This window comes from Equus przewalskii, chromosome 10, assembly GCF_037783145.1.
Source record: "Equus przewalskii isolate Varuska chromosome 10, EquPr2, whole genome shotgun sequence".
Lineage (NCBI taxonomy): Eukaryota > Metazoa > Chordata > Mammalia > Perissodactyla > Equidae > Equus > Equus przewalskii.
The window spans coordinates 42,412,320-42,424,656 of NC_091840.1; the positions used below are offsets into that span (position 1 = coordinate 42,412,320).

Consider the following 12,337-nt stretch of genomic DNA (forward strand, 5'->3'; position numbering starts at 1 on the left):
CCAACTCACACCCATTAGTTGGTGAGGATGTGGAGAAACTGGAACCCTTGTGCACTGTTGGTAGGAATGTAAAATGGTGCAACTGCTATGAAAAACAGTATGGAGATTCTTCAAAATATTAAAAGTAAAAGTAGCATATGATCTAGCAATTCCACTTCTGGGTATATACCCAAAAGAATTGAAAGTAGGGTCTAGAAGAGCTGTTCAGACACTCACGTTCATTGCAACATTATTCACAATAGCCAAGAAGTAGAAGCAACCCAAGTGTCCATGAACAGATGAATGGATAAACAAAATGTGGTATATACATACAATGGAATATTATTCAGTCTTCAAAAGGAAGGAAATTTTGATACATGCTACAACATGGATGAATCTTAAAGACCTTAAGCTAAGTGAAATAAGCCAGTCACAAAAGAACAAATACTGTATGATTCCACTTATATGAGGTACCAAAGTAGTCAAAATCATAGAGGCAGAAAGTAGAAAGGTGGTTGCCAGGGACTGGGGGAGGGCAGAAGGGGAAGTTGTTATTTAATGAGTACAGTTTCAGTTTTGCAAGATGAAAAGAGTTCTGGAGAACAGCTGCACAACAATGTGAATATACTTAACAATGAGAATATACTGTGAATTTAAAAATAGTTAAGATGGGGGCTGGCCTGGGAGCATAGTGATTAAGTTCGTACACTCTGTTTTGGCAGCCAGGGGTTCACAGGTTTGGATCCCGGGCATGGACCTACACACTGCACATCAAGCCACGCTGTGGCAACATCCCACATACAAAATGGAGGAAGATGGACACAGATGTTAGCTCAGGGACAACCTTCCTCAAGCAAAAAAAAAAAAAAAAAAGAGGAAGACTGGCAGCAGATACTAGCTCAGGGCTAACCTTCCTCAAAAAAAACAAAACCCCCCAAAAAGAGCAGGAAGACCTAAATTCCAGTCTATTCTGCTACTCGGATTAAACGGCTGTGGTTAAATTCTATAGGTTCTATGAAGATCAGTTCCCACTCAGTACTTATTTCTTTTCTACCTAAGCTGTACTGTCTAACATAGTAGCCACTAGCCACATGTGGCTATTTAAATTAAAATTAAATAAAACTAAAAATTTAGTTCCTCAATCACATTAGCCACCTTTCAAGTGCTCAATAGCCATGTAACTAATAGCTATCATATTGGACAGCACAGATTACCAAACATTACCATCATCCCAGAAAGTTCTATTGGACAGTAGGTGTTAGAGCTCTTTCAAGAAAGACTGCTACCCTCATACATCTGTTACTCAGGCTGTCATCTGTTTTTACATATTCTTCTTTCTTCCTCTAACCTATTTTATTTATACCCCATCTCCTTCCAAAAATAATTCAGACTGCATGAAAAAGAACAGATAGGTGGATGGATACAACATGTTAATGAAATACAAAATCATGGTAAAGAAAAAGGAACCAAATCTTCCCATTTCAAGGAGTAATGGTAGCTATACCTGATGGTCAAATTTGACCCTGAGCTTTCTAGAAGCCAGTGCAAGAGGGAAAATATAGTAAACTACACAGTTCTCACTATCAGAAAGAAAAAAAAAATAGCAATTTCTCCAGAAAGACAATTTTCCTAGACAATAAGTTCTAAAAGATGTTTCTTCGAAGAACCTTAGAGAGGGGTCAGTCTCCTTCCTTGACAAGTTTTTTTTTTTTTTTTTTAAAGATTTTATTTTTTCCTTTTTCTCCCCAAAGCCCCCCGGTACATAGTTGTGTATTCTTCGTTGTGGGTTCCTCTAGTTGTGGCATGTGGGACGCTGCCTCAGCGTGGTCTGACGAGCAGTGCCATGTCCGCGCCCAGGATTCGAACCGACGAAACACTGGGCCGCCTGCAGCGGAGCGCGCGAACTTAACCACTCGGCCACGGGGCCAGCCCCCTTGACAAGTTTTATGGCAAGTGAAAAGCAGTTTCTACATGACTACTTCTCTCAAGACCTTTGACAAAAGTACAACTCAGTGAGGGCAATTCTACAAGGGGTTGGTTTAAACTAAGATGGTCCGAGTAGCCTGCCTTCCAGTGGTGTAACTTGATCCCAGGAGAGTTTTGACTGCCTCTTGGAGTGGATGGACATTGCCGCACTCTTGCAGCTGAGTGACCTCTCCATAAGTGAGCCTATCGTAGAGGGAGACCACCAACCAAAGTGAGAGTATTTCTCACTAGTTCAGGAAAGACTGAACGGGAGAGGAGGGGATAAAAACTAACACCTAAATAGAGGCCCGGGTTCTCCGTGGATTTCCTTTAACCACCCTAGGGCACCTCTCTGTTGGCCCGAATAGCTGTAAATGGATGTCACTGAGGTAGAAGACTTCATTATCCTTATTAATTACGTTCCAGCCCGGGCCCTCTATTCCTCTGAGCGCTCGGCCTCGGCAAAGAGCCCAGTCGAGAAGCCGGCCGGGCGAATCTCACCTGCAGCCCCAGCTTGCACAGGGATGGAGTGAGCGAGGAGCAGAGCGGGGGCCGTTTTCCGGAGCTGGTGAGGGCACTGGGCTGCAGGGTAAGTTCTCGGAGAGGGGTTCTCACAGCCGGTTTTCCCTGAGAAAGAAAGAGGGTGAGAAAGCCTGGCTGCGCCAGCCCGCCTTCCTCCCGGGGCACTAAGAAGAGTAGCCCCGAGCCCAGTCGCGCTCAAGCTGCTGGGCAAACAAAAGACCCCACACGCCCCCGCCCCCAGGCTCGACCCAACCCTCCCGCACGCTCGGCACTGCCAGCCCCCCGCCCCCGAAGCCCCGGCCCAGCTCTCTCCCCAGGAGGCTCTCCCGCTCACCGGCTGAGGCGAAGGCGACAGGCTAAAGTTCAGTGTTTTCACCCGCCACATCTTCAACACAAAACGCAGGTCGATCACCTCCCAGACCCAAGGGGTGACGCCATGTTCACCCGCCGTCTTTATTTGAACCTGCACCGCGCTTCCCGATTGGCTGCGGAGCTTGAGCGCGTCAGGCTAGCGCGTCCGCTCCGGGCCAGAACCCGGCCGCAGGCTCCGCCCCAGAGCGGCCCGCGGTGCGCGCGCTCTCGCTAGGGGTCCCGCACGGAAGACGCGGGCGGGAGGGCGACACGCGCCCCAGGCCGGAGGCTGGCCTTGTGGCCTCCCCTTGGGGGCGGTGTGCAGGTAGCTGGAGAGTCAAGGAGTCCATCCCTCCTACTTCCGGCAGACCCCCCCCCCCCCGCCCACTCTGACGGAAAAGTTGTGTCCGTAGGCTGGCCTCGGGAAGTCTCTCCTCAGGTGTCCCTTATTCCCTCGCGCCTCGGCCTTGACCAGAGGGAGCCGGCAGGGCGTCTGGAGGGGAGAGTTGAGCGCAGCGTTGCCCCCTTAGGCCTGGGCGGCCCGCGCACAGCTCCGGCGTCCGTGAGGGCCTCACATGGGCTCACACGCGCTGCTCGACCTGCGCTGTAACTTAGCCTCTTCAGAATTCTCGCGTTTTCTTGGGACCTACCTCAGGGGCTGCAACAAGTGTTCTGGAAGCATAGCTAACGTGTATTGCGCGTTTATTGTGCAGCTGGCACTCTTCCGAACGCTTTAGCTATATGAACCCCTTTAATCCTCCTAAGGACTGTGAAGGAGGTACGATAAACGTCTCCGCTTCACAGACGCAGGGGCCGAGCCGTGCCCCTGGGTGGTAGATGGCAGAGTCCGACCCACGCCACCGACTCCCGCGTTCCCCCGGCGCTTCAGGCCCCTCCGTGAGGGAAACCTAGCTGTGGACGGTGGGATCAACTGATTTTTGGAAACAGCCTAAGGGTAAGTTATTCACAGTTATAGTTTATAATAAAGTGTGTTCCTTTGGACACTCACAGCGTCTTATTTACACTCTGAAGTCTTAATGAGTTTGGAAAAGGCAAGAATCCCAAGAGGAGGAAGCATAATCTGTTAGGGGCTGTAGGGCCCGCAGGGGATGGGCTCCTCTAGCACTGTGTTGTCCGACACCATGACCACTGGCCACAGGTGGCTATTGAGCACTTAACATGTGGCTGGTTCAAATTGAGATTATTCTAGGTGTAAAACACAAACAAGATTTCGAAGGCTTTGTGTGAAAGAAATAAAATAAGATCTTTTTATTTTTTTTGAGGAAGACTGGCCTTGAGCTCACATCTGTGCCCATCTTCCTCTATTTTATATGTGGGACGCCTGCCACAGCACGGCTTGCCAAGAGGTGCGTAGGTCCATCTTGGGATCTGAACCAGCGAACCCCGAGCCGCCAAAGTGGAATGTGCGTGCTTAACTTCTGTGACTGCCCCTGCCTGTTTCTTTTTAATGTGGCTACTAGCAAATTTAAAATTACTTATGAAGCTTACATTCTATTATATTTCTATTGGATGGCACTGCTCGAAAAACATAATGGTCCCAGCCTGAGGGCACTAGAGATAACAGTTGCTTGAATGGAAAACTGAGAAAGACAACCTAAGAGCACAGATTTGGGGCCGGCCAGGTGGCTCAGTGGTTAAGTGCACACATTCCACTTTGGCTGCCCAGGGTTCACCGGTTCAGATCCCCAGTGTGGACGTGGCACCGCTTGTCAAGCCATGCTGTGGCAGGCGTCCCACATATAAAGTAGAGGAAGATGGGCACAGATGTTAGCTCAGGGCCAGTCTTCCTCAGCAAGAGAGGAGGATTGGTGGCAGATGTTGGCTCAGGGCTAATCTTCCTCAAAAAAAAAAGAAAGAAAAAGCACAGATTTGAGTCTGGGATTGCCCAAGACTCAGCAGAGGGAATCAGAAGATGTGTATACTTCTGGTCAATCAAAAAGATCCAGCAAGGGGCTGGCCCCGTGGCCGAGTGGTTAAGTTTGCGCGCTCGGCTGCAGGCGGCCCAGTGTTTCGTTGGTTCGAATCCTGGGCACGGACATGGCACTGCTCATCAAACCACGCTGAGGCAGCGTCCCACATGCCACAACTAGAAGGACCCACAACGAAGAATATACAACTATGTACCAGGGGGCTTTGGGGAGAAAAAGGAAAAAAATAAAATCTTTAAAAAAAAAAAAAAAGATCCAGCAAATAAAACAACAGTGGGAAGTGGCAGAAAAACCAAGACAGAAAACTCTTAAGTGCCAGGAGTAAAAGCTTGTATTATAGAAATGTGTGAACTGGAGTGCTTAATCCTTGTTGCTGGGTGAGTAGCCAAGGGATATGGTGCTTCCAGCAGCAAATTAGGAGGGCCATATGGAGGGGTAGATGAGAGAGAAAATACTGATGTAAATAGGTAACATAAACAGAATTGGTTTGTTGGTTGTGTTTTGCATAATAATTTTTATAATTTGGTGTTTTTTCAAATTGTAAAAATAGGGCCAGCCCCAGTGGCCTAGTGGTCAAGTTTAGCATGCTCTGCTTTGGCCGCCCAGATTCGGTTCCTAGGCACAGACCTACCTCTGCTAGCAGCCACGCTGTGCTGGTGGCCCACATACTGAAAAATAGAGGAAGATTGGCAGGGGTGTTAGCTCAGGGCAAATCTTCCTCATGAAAAAAAAAATTGTAAAAATAATGGATGCTTGTTATAGCAAGTGAAACAGTTCAATGGAAAGACGTATTAAAGGCAAAACCTCCCCCATTCATTCTACCTACCTGAGGTAACCAATAGCATGTAAACCTTTATAAAAACATATATGCATACACACAGGTTTTGTCTTCATTTACACACATACACATTTTTTTTTTTTCTCAAAAATCAATTGATGTGCAGCCTGGGGTCTCTGGAATTGAGAGCTAGTGCCTTCATTTTCTTTTTTCCCTCTCTCTTTCCACTTGTATTACTCCTCTCTCCCTTCCAGGTTCCCTTTTTCACATTCTCACTCTCTCTCACATACATACACAAGGGAAAGGAAAAAGGTATTGGTCCTTTACAAAAATGGCATTATTTCTTACACTTCTGCATTTTTTTCCTCATTCAATGTCTTATATAGCGCTTCTAAGTCAACTCATATAGATCTAATTGATTTGTCATTTCATATTCCTTGCACTTTTTTAAAAATAGGTTAGTTTTCTTTTCTAATTTTTAAGAGTTCTGTGTTACAGACATTACCTGTCATCACATTGTAAAATTTTCTAGATGTTTTTTGTTTGTTGACTTTATTAATGATACCTTTGGCCAAACAAAGATAAAACTTTTGTGTGATCAAGATGTTTATCTTTGGGGGCCAGCCCCATGGCCGAGTGGTTAAGTTCACGCACTCTGCTTCAGCGGCCCAGGGTTTCACTGGTTCGGATCCTGGGCGCGGACATGGCACCGCTCATTAGGCCATGTTGAGGTGGCATCCCACATACCACAACTAGAAAGACCCACAACTAAAGAATATACAACTATATACTGGGGGGATTTGAGGGGGGAAAAAAAAGATGTTTATCTTTCCTTTTAGATCATCTGGATTTCCTATCTTGATTGAGTCATTCAGTCATCAAATTTTTATGTAAATATGTTTTTCTTTTTCTCTTATAGTGCTTTCATTTTCTGTCTTGGTTTAGGAATCTCTTCCATACCTTAATTGTAGGTCTAGTCTCCTAAATGTTCTTCTGAGATTTTTAATGTTTTGATGGTCACATTTAAATCCTTAATGTATCTGGAATTAAATTTTGTATATAATATGAAGTAGGGGCCCAACTATTAAGCAATTGTAGTTTTTAAATTTTAGGATTAGAGATTATTTTGTAAAAATCAAATTACATAATCCAAATCAGCAACTCTGAGAAGTATCCACCAGGCAGTTGAGTGAACTCAAGGATGAAACTGGAATTACCAGACCTGCTACTGTGTACGATGAAGTACTGAACAAAGGAGGCAGTGTGACCACTGCTAATCAGTAGGGCTCTGTAATGAAATCTAAAATAATTATATGTTCTCAGAATATAAGCAAAACCAACCTATAGTGAAGACGACTGCATGCATTTTTGCAAATAAAATAATTATTCCTGATTAATCTATTAGAACTCGTCATAGGGGATATATTAGTTTGCTAGGGCTGCCATAACAAAGTACTACAGACTGGGTGGCTCAAATAACAGAAATTTATTTTCTCACAATTCACAAAAGGCTAGAAGTCTGAGATCAACGTGTCAGCAGGGTAGGTTTCTTCTGAGGCCTCTCTCATTGGCTTGTAGATGACTGTCTTCTCCCTGTAGCTTCAAATGGTCTTCCCTCTGTGGGTGTCTGTGTCCTAATTTCCTCTTTATAAGGACACCCGTCATATTGGATTAGGGCCCACCCATATGACCTCATTTTAACTTAATTCTATCTTTAAAGACCCTCTCTCAAAATATAGTCACATTCTGAAGTACTGGAGGTTAGAATTTCAACATACAAATTGGGGGGTGGGGGGGCCATGGTTCAGCCCATAACAGGGGTTAACAATGCAATGAATATGCTTTTAATTTTTTTAAAAAGCTTCGACAAGATTTTTACATTGAAGACTCTATTAAGTAACCAAGGAATTGAGATTACCAGTTTGTTATGTCAGTGAATAAGTGAACAAATGAACGGGATGAGCGTAACAAAACTGGGGGGTAGGGGCAGTGCTTTTTCAAATTATACTTTCTGAAACTTTGATTTTCTATCACCCCTTCCACTCTACCCTGAGAATCGCTGCTGTAATGTACCACTCACTGAAGAGAATGTGTTAAAAATGTCCTCATTTGGTAAGAAATGATTCAAACTACACTTACATGATCATGGTCTCTAAGCTATCTAATATGACCTAGGAAAGGGACCCTAGTGACATTATATTAACCATTCCTAAAGACCTTAACCCAATATGCTACTGTGACCAAAGAGGCTATAAAATGTTGGGTGACTCGAACATTAATTAACACTGGGCCAGACACACAGTATCATTAAAATCATCTGCATCTGCCCTTTGAAAAAGCATCAGAAATCTGAAACCCATCCCTCACTATTAAGAACCAGTGGTTATAACCCCCTCATTTTATACATAGGAAACTAGGATCCAAAGAGGTTAAAATGACTTGTGTAAAGACACTGAGATAATTATTGGTGGATCCAGGCACCAGGTCTTCTAAATTCCAATTTAGTACTCAACTGCTATTTATAAACCATTAATTCCTATTTCTAGTATTCAGGGTTTTTATCCAATGTGCAATTCTGGTCACTACAACTTAAAGAAAATGCGAAAAAGCTAAAAAAGTGTCTAAAGAGAAACAAATGAGATAATCAAAAGGATTAAGGATACATTCTTTTATTTATCTATATCTCAATCTCAGTCCAAAAAGGCTTCCAAAGATGCAGATAGTATAGTAAGATAAAAAAGATTAAAACAGAAAAATGAAAATAAAGGAAGATTGGAACCAAGAACATGGCTAGCACACAAAATATATAACATGAAGTCCTAAACACTTGCTGGAAGTGGGTCATAAATTGAGCCCTAAGTGGTCTAGCATCAATGTAAAGAGAAAAATACACTCAGTTGAATATTTAGTGTCTTCCCAAGGTAAAAACCAAACAGCAATTTAGGAAAAGCACAACTGTGTTCAGAGAAAAATTTCACCCATGCATCCTTAAATAGAATATTATGAATTGTAATGATAAATACCCTTTACATATCCACAGCAATTAAGTTTCACAGGGATTTTCATATGGATTGCCAAAGTACAATCCAGAAAAAGCAACTGTGTCAATAAAATGCCAGCTATGTATAGGGAAAATCTGATTTAATCCAGGGACAGAATTAATAAATAGAAGTACACCAAGTACTTTCCAGACTCTCTTTGGTCTGGAAAGAGAGATCACATATAACTGAAGAATAATAAAACTGAAGCTTTTGAGAAGTTAGTTTAAGAAAAATGAAAGAAGTCGTAAAATCCAGAAATGTATACAAATTTAAGGTCCAGATGATTTCCCTTACTAAAAAAAGGGTTCTTGGGATACATCTCTAACCTTAAATCTTAAAGTTGATGTCATGCCTCTTAATCCCTTGGTTTGCCCATCAGAAACTGAATCCTGGGCTGTCTAGGGAAATGACCAGTTTCAGAATCCTTATGTCTTTCGAAGAGGTTTTGTTTTGGAAAAAAACTGGATAGCTATTCCAGTTACCCCTAGAGAAGACATTTAACCCACCCATGTTTCAGTTCCTATTCTCTTCCTCATATCAGGTTATTAGATTCACTTTTTAAATTTTTAAAAATTAGATTTATTACAAACTGGCTTTGAGCCCCCAGATCTTATATTTTAAGCTACATATTTAGGGGTTGAAATGCCAGCTTTTGAGACCTTTGAAAAACATTCATACTGCTTCTGACAAGTCTATTAAACACATAAATAGCACATTGGGAACCCATGAAGTGTTGTTATTGCTCAAGAGAGAAAACATGGCAGAGAAACAAGGGAAAAGTGGAATAAGCCTCTGGCTGAAAGCTTCAGGGTATGAGCACTGGATAAATGAAGCAAAGGAAAAGGTCAACACTCTTATCTGAGATGTTGAATTGAGAGGTGAGTTGTGCGATGGGAGAGGGGCTAGGGCCAGTTTTGGCTGCCAGTAGCAGAATGCCCAAGATTTGAACTCTGGTACAATGTCTAGAAGAACAGAATGGTAAGAGGCTACAAAGTAAAAATAAACTGAATCATTAAGGTGGTCATACTCAGTTAGCAGTGGAGAAGATCCTCAGTTTCCCATATGGGCCCCAAAATACAGTAGAGGGGCTCAAGCAAGGCTGGGGTGGACCAGGTAGGACTCCAGGTTACAGTCAAAGTCCTTGAAGAGCATGGACTCCGATGGGCTGGGCTGGGTAGCTTGTGTCTCCATGACAAAGTTAACTGGCTGCTTCTGTAGGAGCTCTGGGTCAAAGGCCACACCCCGGAAGAAAGGGTGGACCTGGAAGTGATGCAAGTAACGCAGACGGTGGAGGGGATTCTGGCATAAGAGCTGAAGGGAAACAGAGCATGAAGGATGAGGGACTGGGCTAGGAAAAAGAAACTGGAAAAGGAGAAAGAAGTTCATGGAGCTGTGGAGGGCAGGAAGAAGAATCCTAATGAGTAGAAGATTTGTAGAAAGGGAGACAGGCTAATTTGGGGGTAAAGGAGGGAATAAAGGAACTCTATTCTTAAGACAGCAGTACTGGCCCACTGTCTCAGAAGTCACTTATCTGTTATGGATAGGGAAGAGATCTGGAGGATCAGGAACTTTGGAATGAAATCTGAAGTGCTGGTTAGAGGGCAAGTAGTGAGGTGCTACTTGATCAAGTTGGAGCCCCACCCAAAAAATTAATCTGAGGAATAGGGAAATATCACTTCAATGATAGGAAAAGGAAAGAGTGAATGGTTTGGTAGTCAAGATGGAAAGTAGTGCTCACCCGTGGAGTACCCTTACCTCATGGAGCAGACGTGAGAGCCCCTGGTTAAGAGAAGCTGGGATCTCAGAGTCATAGTGGGTCACACTTGCCAACATGGCCACGTGATCTCTTTCTGCAGTCACTGGGAACTGAGTTAATGGGTAGGGGGGTGTCATTCCTTAGTAGGAATAAGGCAAGATTTCCTAAGGTCTTCCTTCTTCCCACCACAGGGCAAAGCTTCTCTCTTCTCTGCCAACATCACTACCATTCTCTCACCTTTCCAGTTGCCAGAGAGAAAAGCAAAACACCTAGGGACCACCAATCAGCAGCATGGTTGTAAGGCCCTCCACTCAGGACCTCTGGGGCTACAGATTTGAAAGATACTTGTCACTGCTATCTGTTGGCTATCCTCCTGCCCAATGCTTACCCACCAGCTTTAGCCTCTCTCTTACCCATGTATTGAAGAGTGCCACAGATAGTATAGGCTTGAGATCCCTGGGGCAGATGGCGGGACAAACCAAAGTCTGTCAGTTTCAGATGGCCTATGAAAGATAAAGTAACAACACCACTCTGTTCAACCCCTCATCAGCCATACTTTATTCCCAAACTGAAGTACCTCTCATTCGGGGGCTAGGAAAAGAAAAGGACTTACCTCGTTCATCCAGAAGGATATTCTCCATCTGAAAAATCACAGATGAGAAGTTATTATTCATCCTGTTCCTTTAAGCTCTCTTTCATCCTGTATACCCCACAGCTGAAGAAGATGCCCAGTCAGCATTCAAGTCTGTACTTAGAGGGCCACTTAACACCCATAAGTCCCCCAAAGTCAACTGTTGTCAGATCCCCCCTGCCTTCGGACTTGTTGGAACTTCTTACTGAGGCCTCTCCTCAGACAAAGAGAAAAGGCACTTAATTCTACCTTCACATCTCGATGGATGATGCCCAAGTCATGGAGATAGCCTGTGGATGACAGCAAGCATGGGGTGTGTTGAAGGTCTCCTGCCCTTTCTGATTTCCCTGGTAGCCCCCACCCCATCCCTATCCCTGTTCTTTGACCTCCAGAATTAATATCAATTATCTTCTCTGTCCCCCTCCCCTTAATCCTTCCCTCATTTCCATTACCACTCCTGTTTCACTTACACAGTACCAGGACCAGCTCAGCAGCAAAAAGGCGGATGGAAGCCTCAGCAAAGCAGCCAACAGCAGACCACAGGGAGTACAGATCTGTGCTGCAGTAGCTGCACACTGCAAAGCACCAGAAGTCTAGGCAATATTTGGGGGCTACTGTGCCTGGGCTCAAGGCATCATAGGCCTTCTGCCCAAACTGATGCCACCTGCTGTTCCCCCTCCCTTTAGGAGAGAGAATTGCTATGAGAAGGGCAACAGCAAAATTAGAACAAGCCAAAGGGATTCATAATCTCAGAGGGGGAGTATGGTAGAAGGACCCATGGGAATCAGAAGAGAAGCCAGTCACTCACTAATGAAGAGGTGCCGTTTTCCCTGCCAGCTGTCCCCCAAACCATGTACAAAAGGATGGTTGATCTGTCGCTAGGGACAAAGAAAACAGGAAGTTAGGGAGGAACAGGGTCATTGAGGATAAAGGCAGCCAAAAAATCAGGATTTACCTAGTTGTACAGAAAAGGAGCTGCTGCCCCACCTCTCAGTTCAGGTGCACTAAATAGTTGGGATGGCTTGCCTGATAATCCCATAACCAGCATAATACTAAGGAACACATGAACGTGCCAGAGAGATTTCCCTGGCAGGACCTAGAATAACTCTGCTGGTGGCTACTTTTTCAGGATCTACTTTGGTTGAAGCAGAGGGAGGGGGGAGAACCAGGAAGAGCAGGACAGTTGGACAAGAAAGGTGCTTTCTCCACATATGGTTTAGTTCTTCCTAGGATCCTTTCCAGGGCTCTGTGCATACCTGGATGCTAACCTCTTCTTTGCACTGCCTCAGGATGTCCCTCTGTAGGACCTTCACCTTGGGCACCACCTATAAAAGGAGAGGAGTGATGACTCCTAGAGGGGAGTAG

At 44.4% G+C, this 12,337-nt stretch overlaps 2 protein-coding genes and 1 long non-coding RNA gene across 9 annotated transcripts in view; 1 reads left to right on the top strand and 2 right to left on the bottom strand.

Annotated features, from left to right (window-relative positions):
* Positions 1–3,612, bottom strand: part of SPAG5 (sperm associated antigen 5) — a 20,581-nt gene extending 16,969 nt beyond the window's left edge. The window contains exons 1-2 of the mRNA XM_070562652.1: positions 2,801–3,612; positions 2,446–2,571 (exon numbers count right to left, since the gene is read on the bottom strand). Of these exons, the coding sequence (XP_070418753.1) occupies positions 2,446–2,571; positions 2,801–2,851 (177 nt within the window). The 5' untranslated portion in view covers positions 2,852–3,612. The remainder of the gene's footprint in view (positions 1–2,445; positions 2,572–2,800) is intronic.
* The window catches only part of LOC139074103 (uncharacterized), a 24,239-nt gene continuing 14,908 nt past the window's right edge, over positions 3,007–12,337 (top strand). For both annotated transcript variants that reach the window (XR_011523545.1, XR_011523544.1), the window contains exons 1-2: positions 3,007–3,142; positions 3,622–3,772. This is a non-coding gene — a long non-coding RNA (uncharacterized lncRNA). The remainder of the gene's footprint in view (positions 3,143–3,621; positions 3,773–12,337) is intronic.
* Positions 8,198–12,337, bottom strand: part of RSKR (ribosomal protein S6 kinase related) — a 5,247-nt gene continuing 1,107 nt past the window's right edge. For 2 of the 6 annotated variants that reach the window (XM_008527767.2, XM_008527766.2), the window contains exons 4-12: positions 12,229–12,297; positions 11,781–11,850; positions 11,443–11,547; positions 11,222–11,262; positions 10,955–10,982; positions 10,755–10,844; positions 10,579–10,667; positions 10,341–10,451; positions 8,198–9,896 (exon numbers count right to left, since the gene is read on the bottom strand). In XM_008527767.2, the coding sequence (XP_008525989.2) occupies positions 9,675–9,896; positions 10,341–10,451; positions 10,579–10,667; positions 10,755–10,844; positions 10,955–10,982; positions 11,222–11,262; positions 11,443–11,547; positions 11,781–11,850; positions 12,229–12,297 (825 nt within the window). In that variant the 3' untranslated portion in view covers positions 8,198–9,674. The remainder of the gene's footprint in view (positions 9,897–10,340; positions 10,452–10,578; positions 10,668–10,754; positions 10,845–10,954; positions 10,983–11,221; positions 11,263–11,442; positions 11,548–11,780; positions 11,851–12,228; positions 12,298–12,337) is intronic. The other 4 variants (XM_070562689.1, XM_070562688.1, XM_070562692.1 and 1 more) reach the window with 2 other exon arrangements.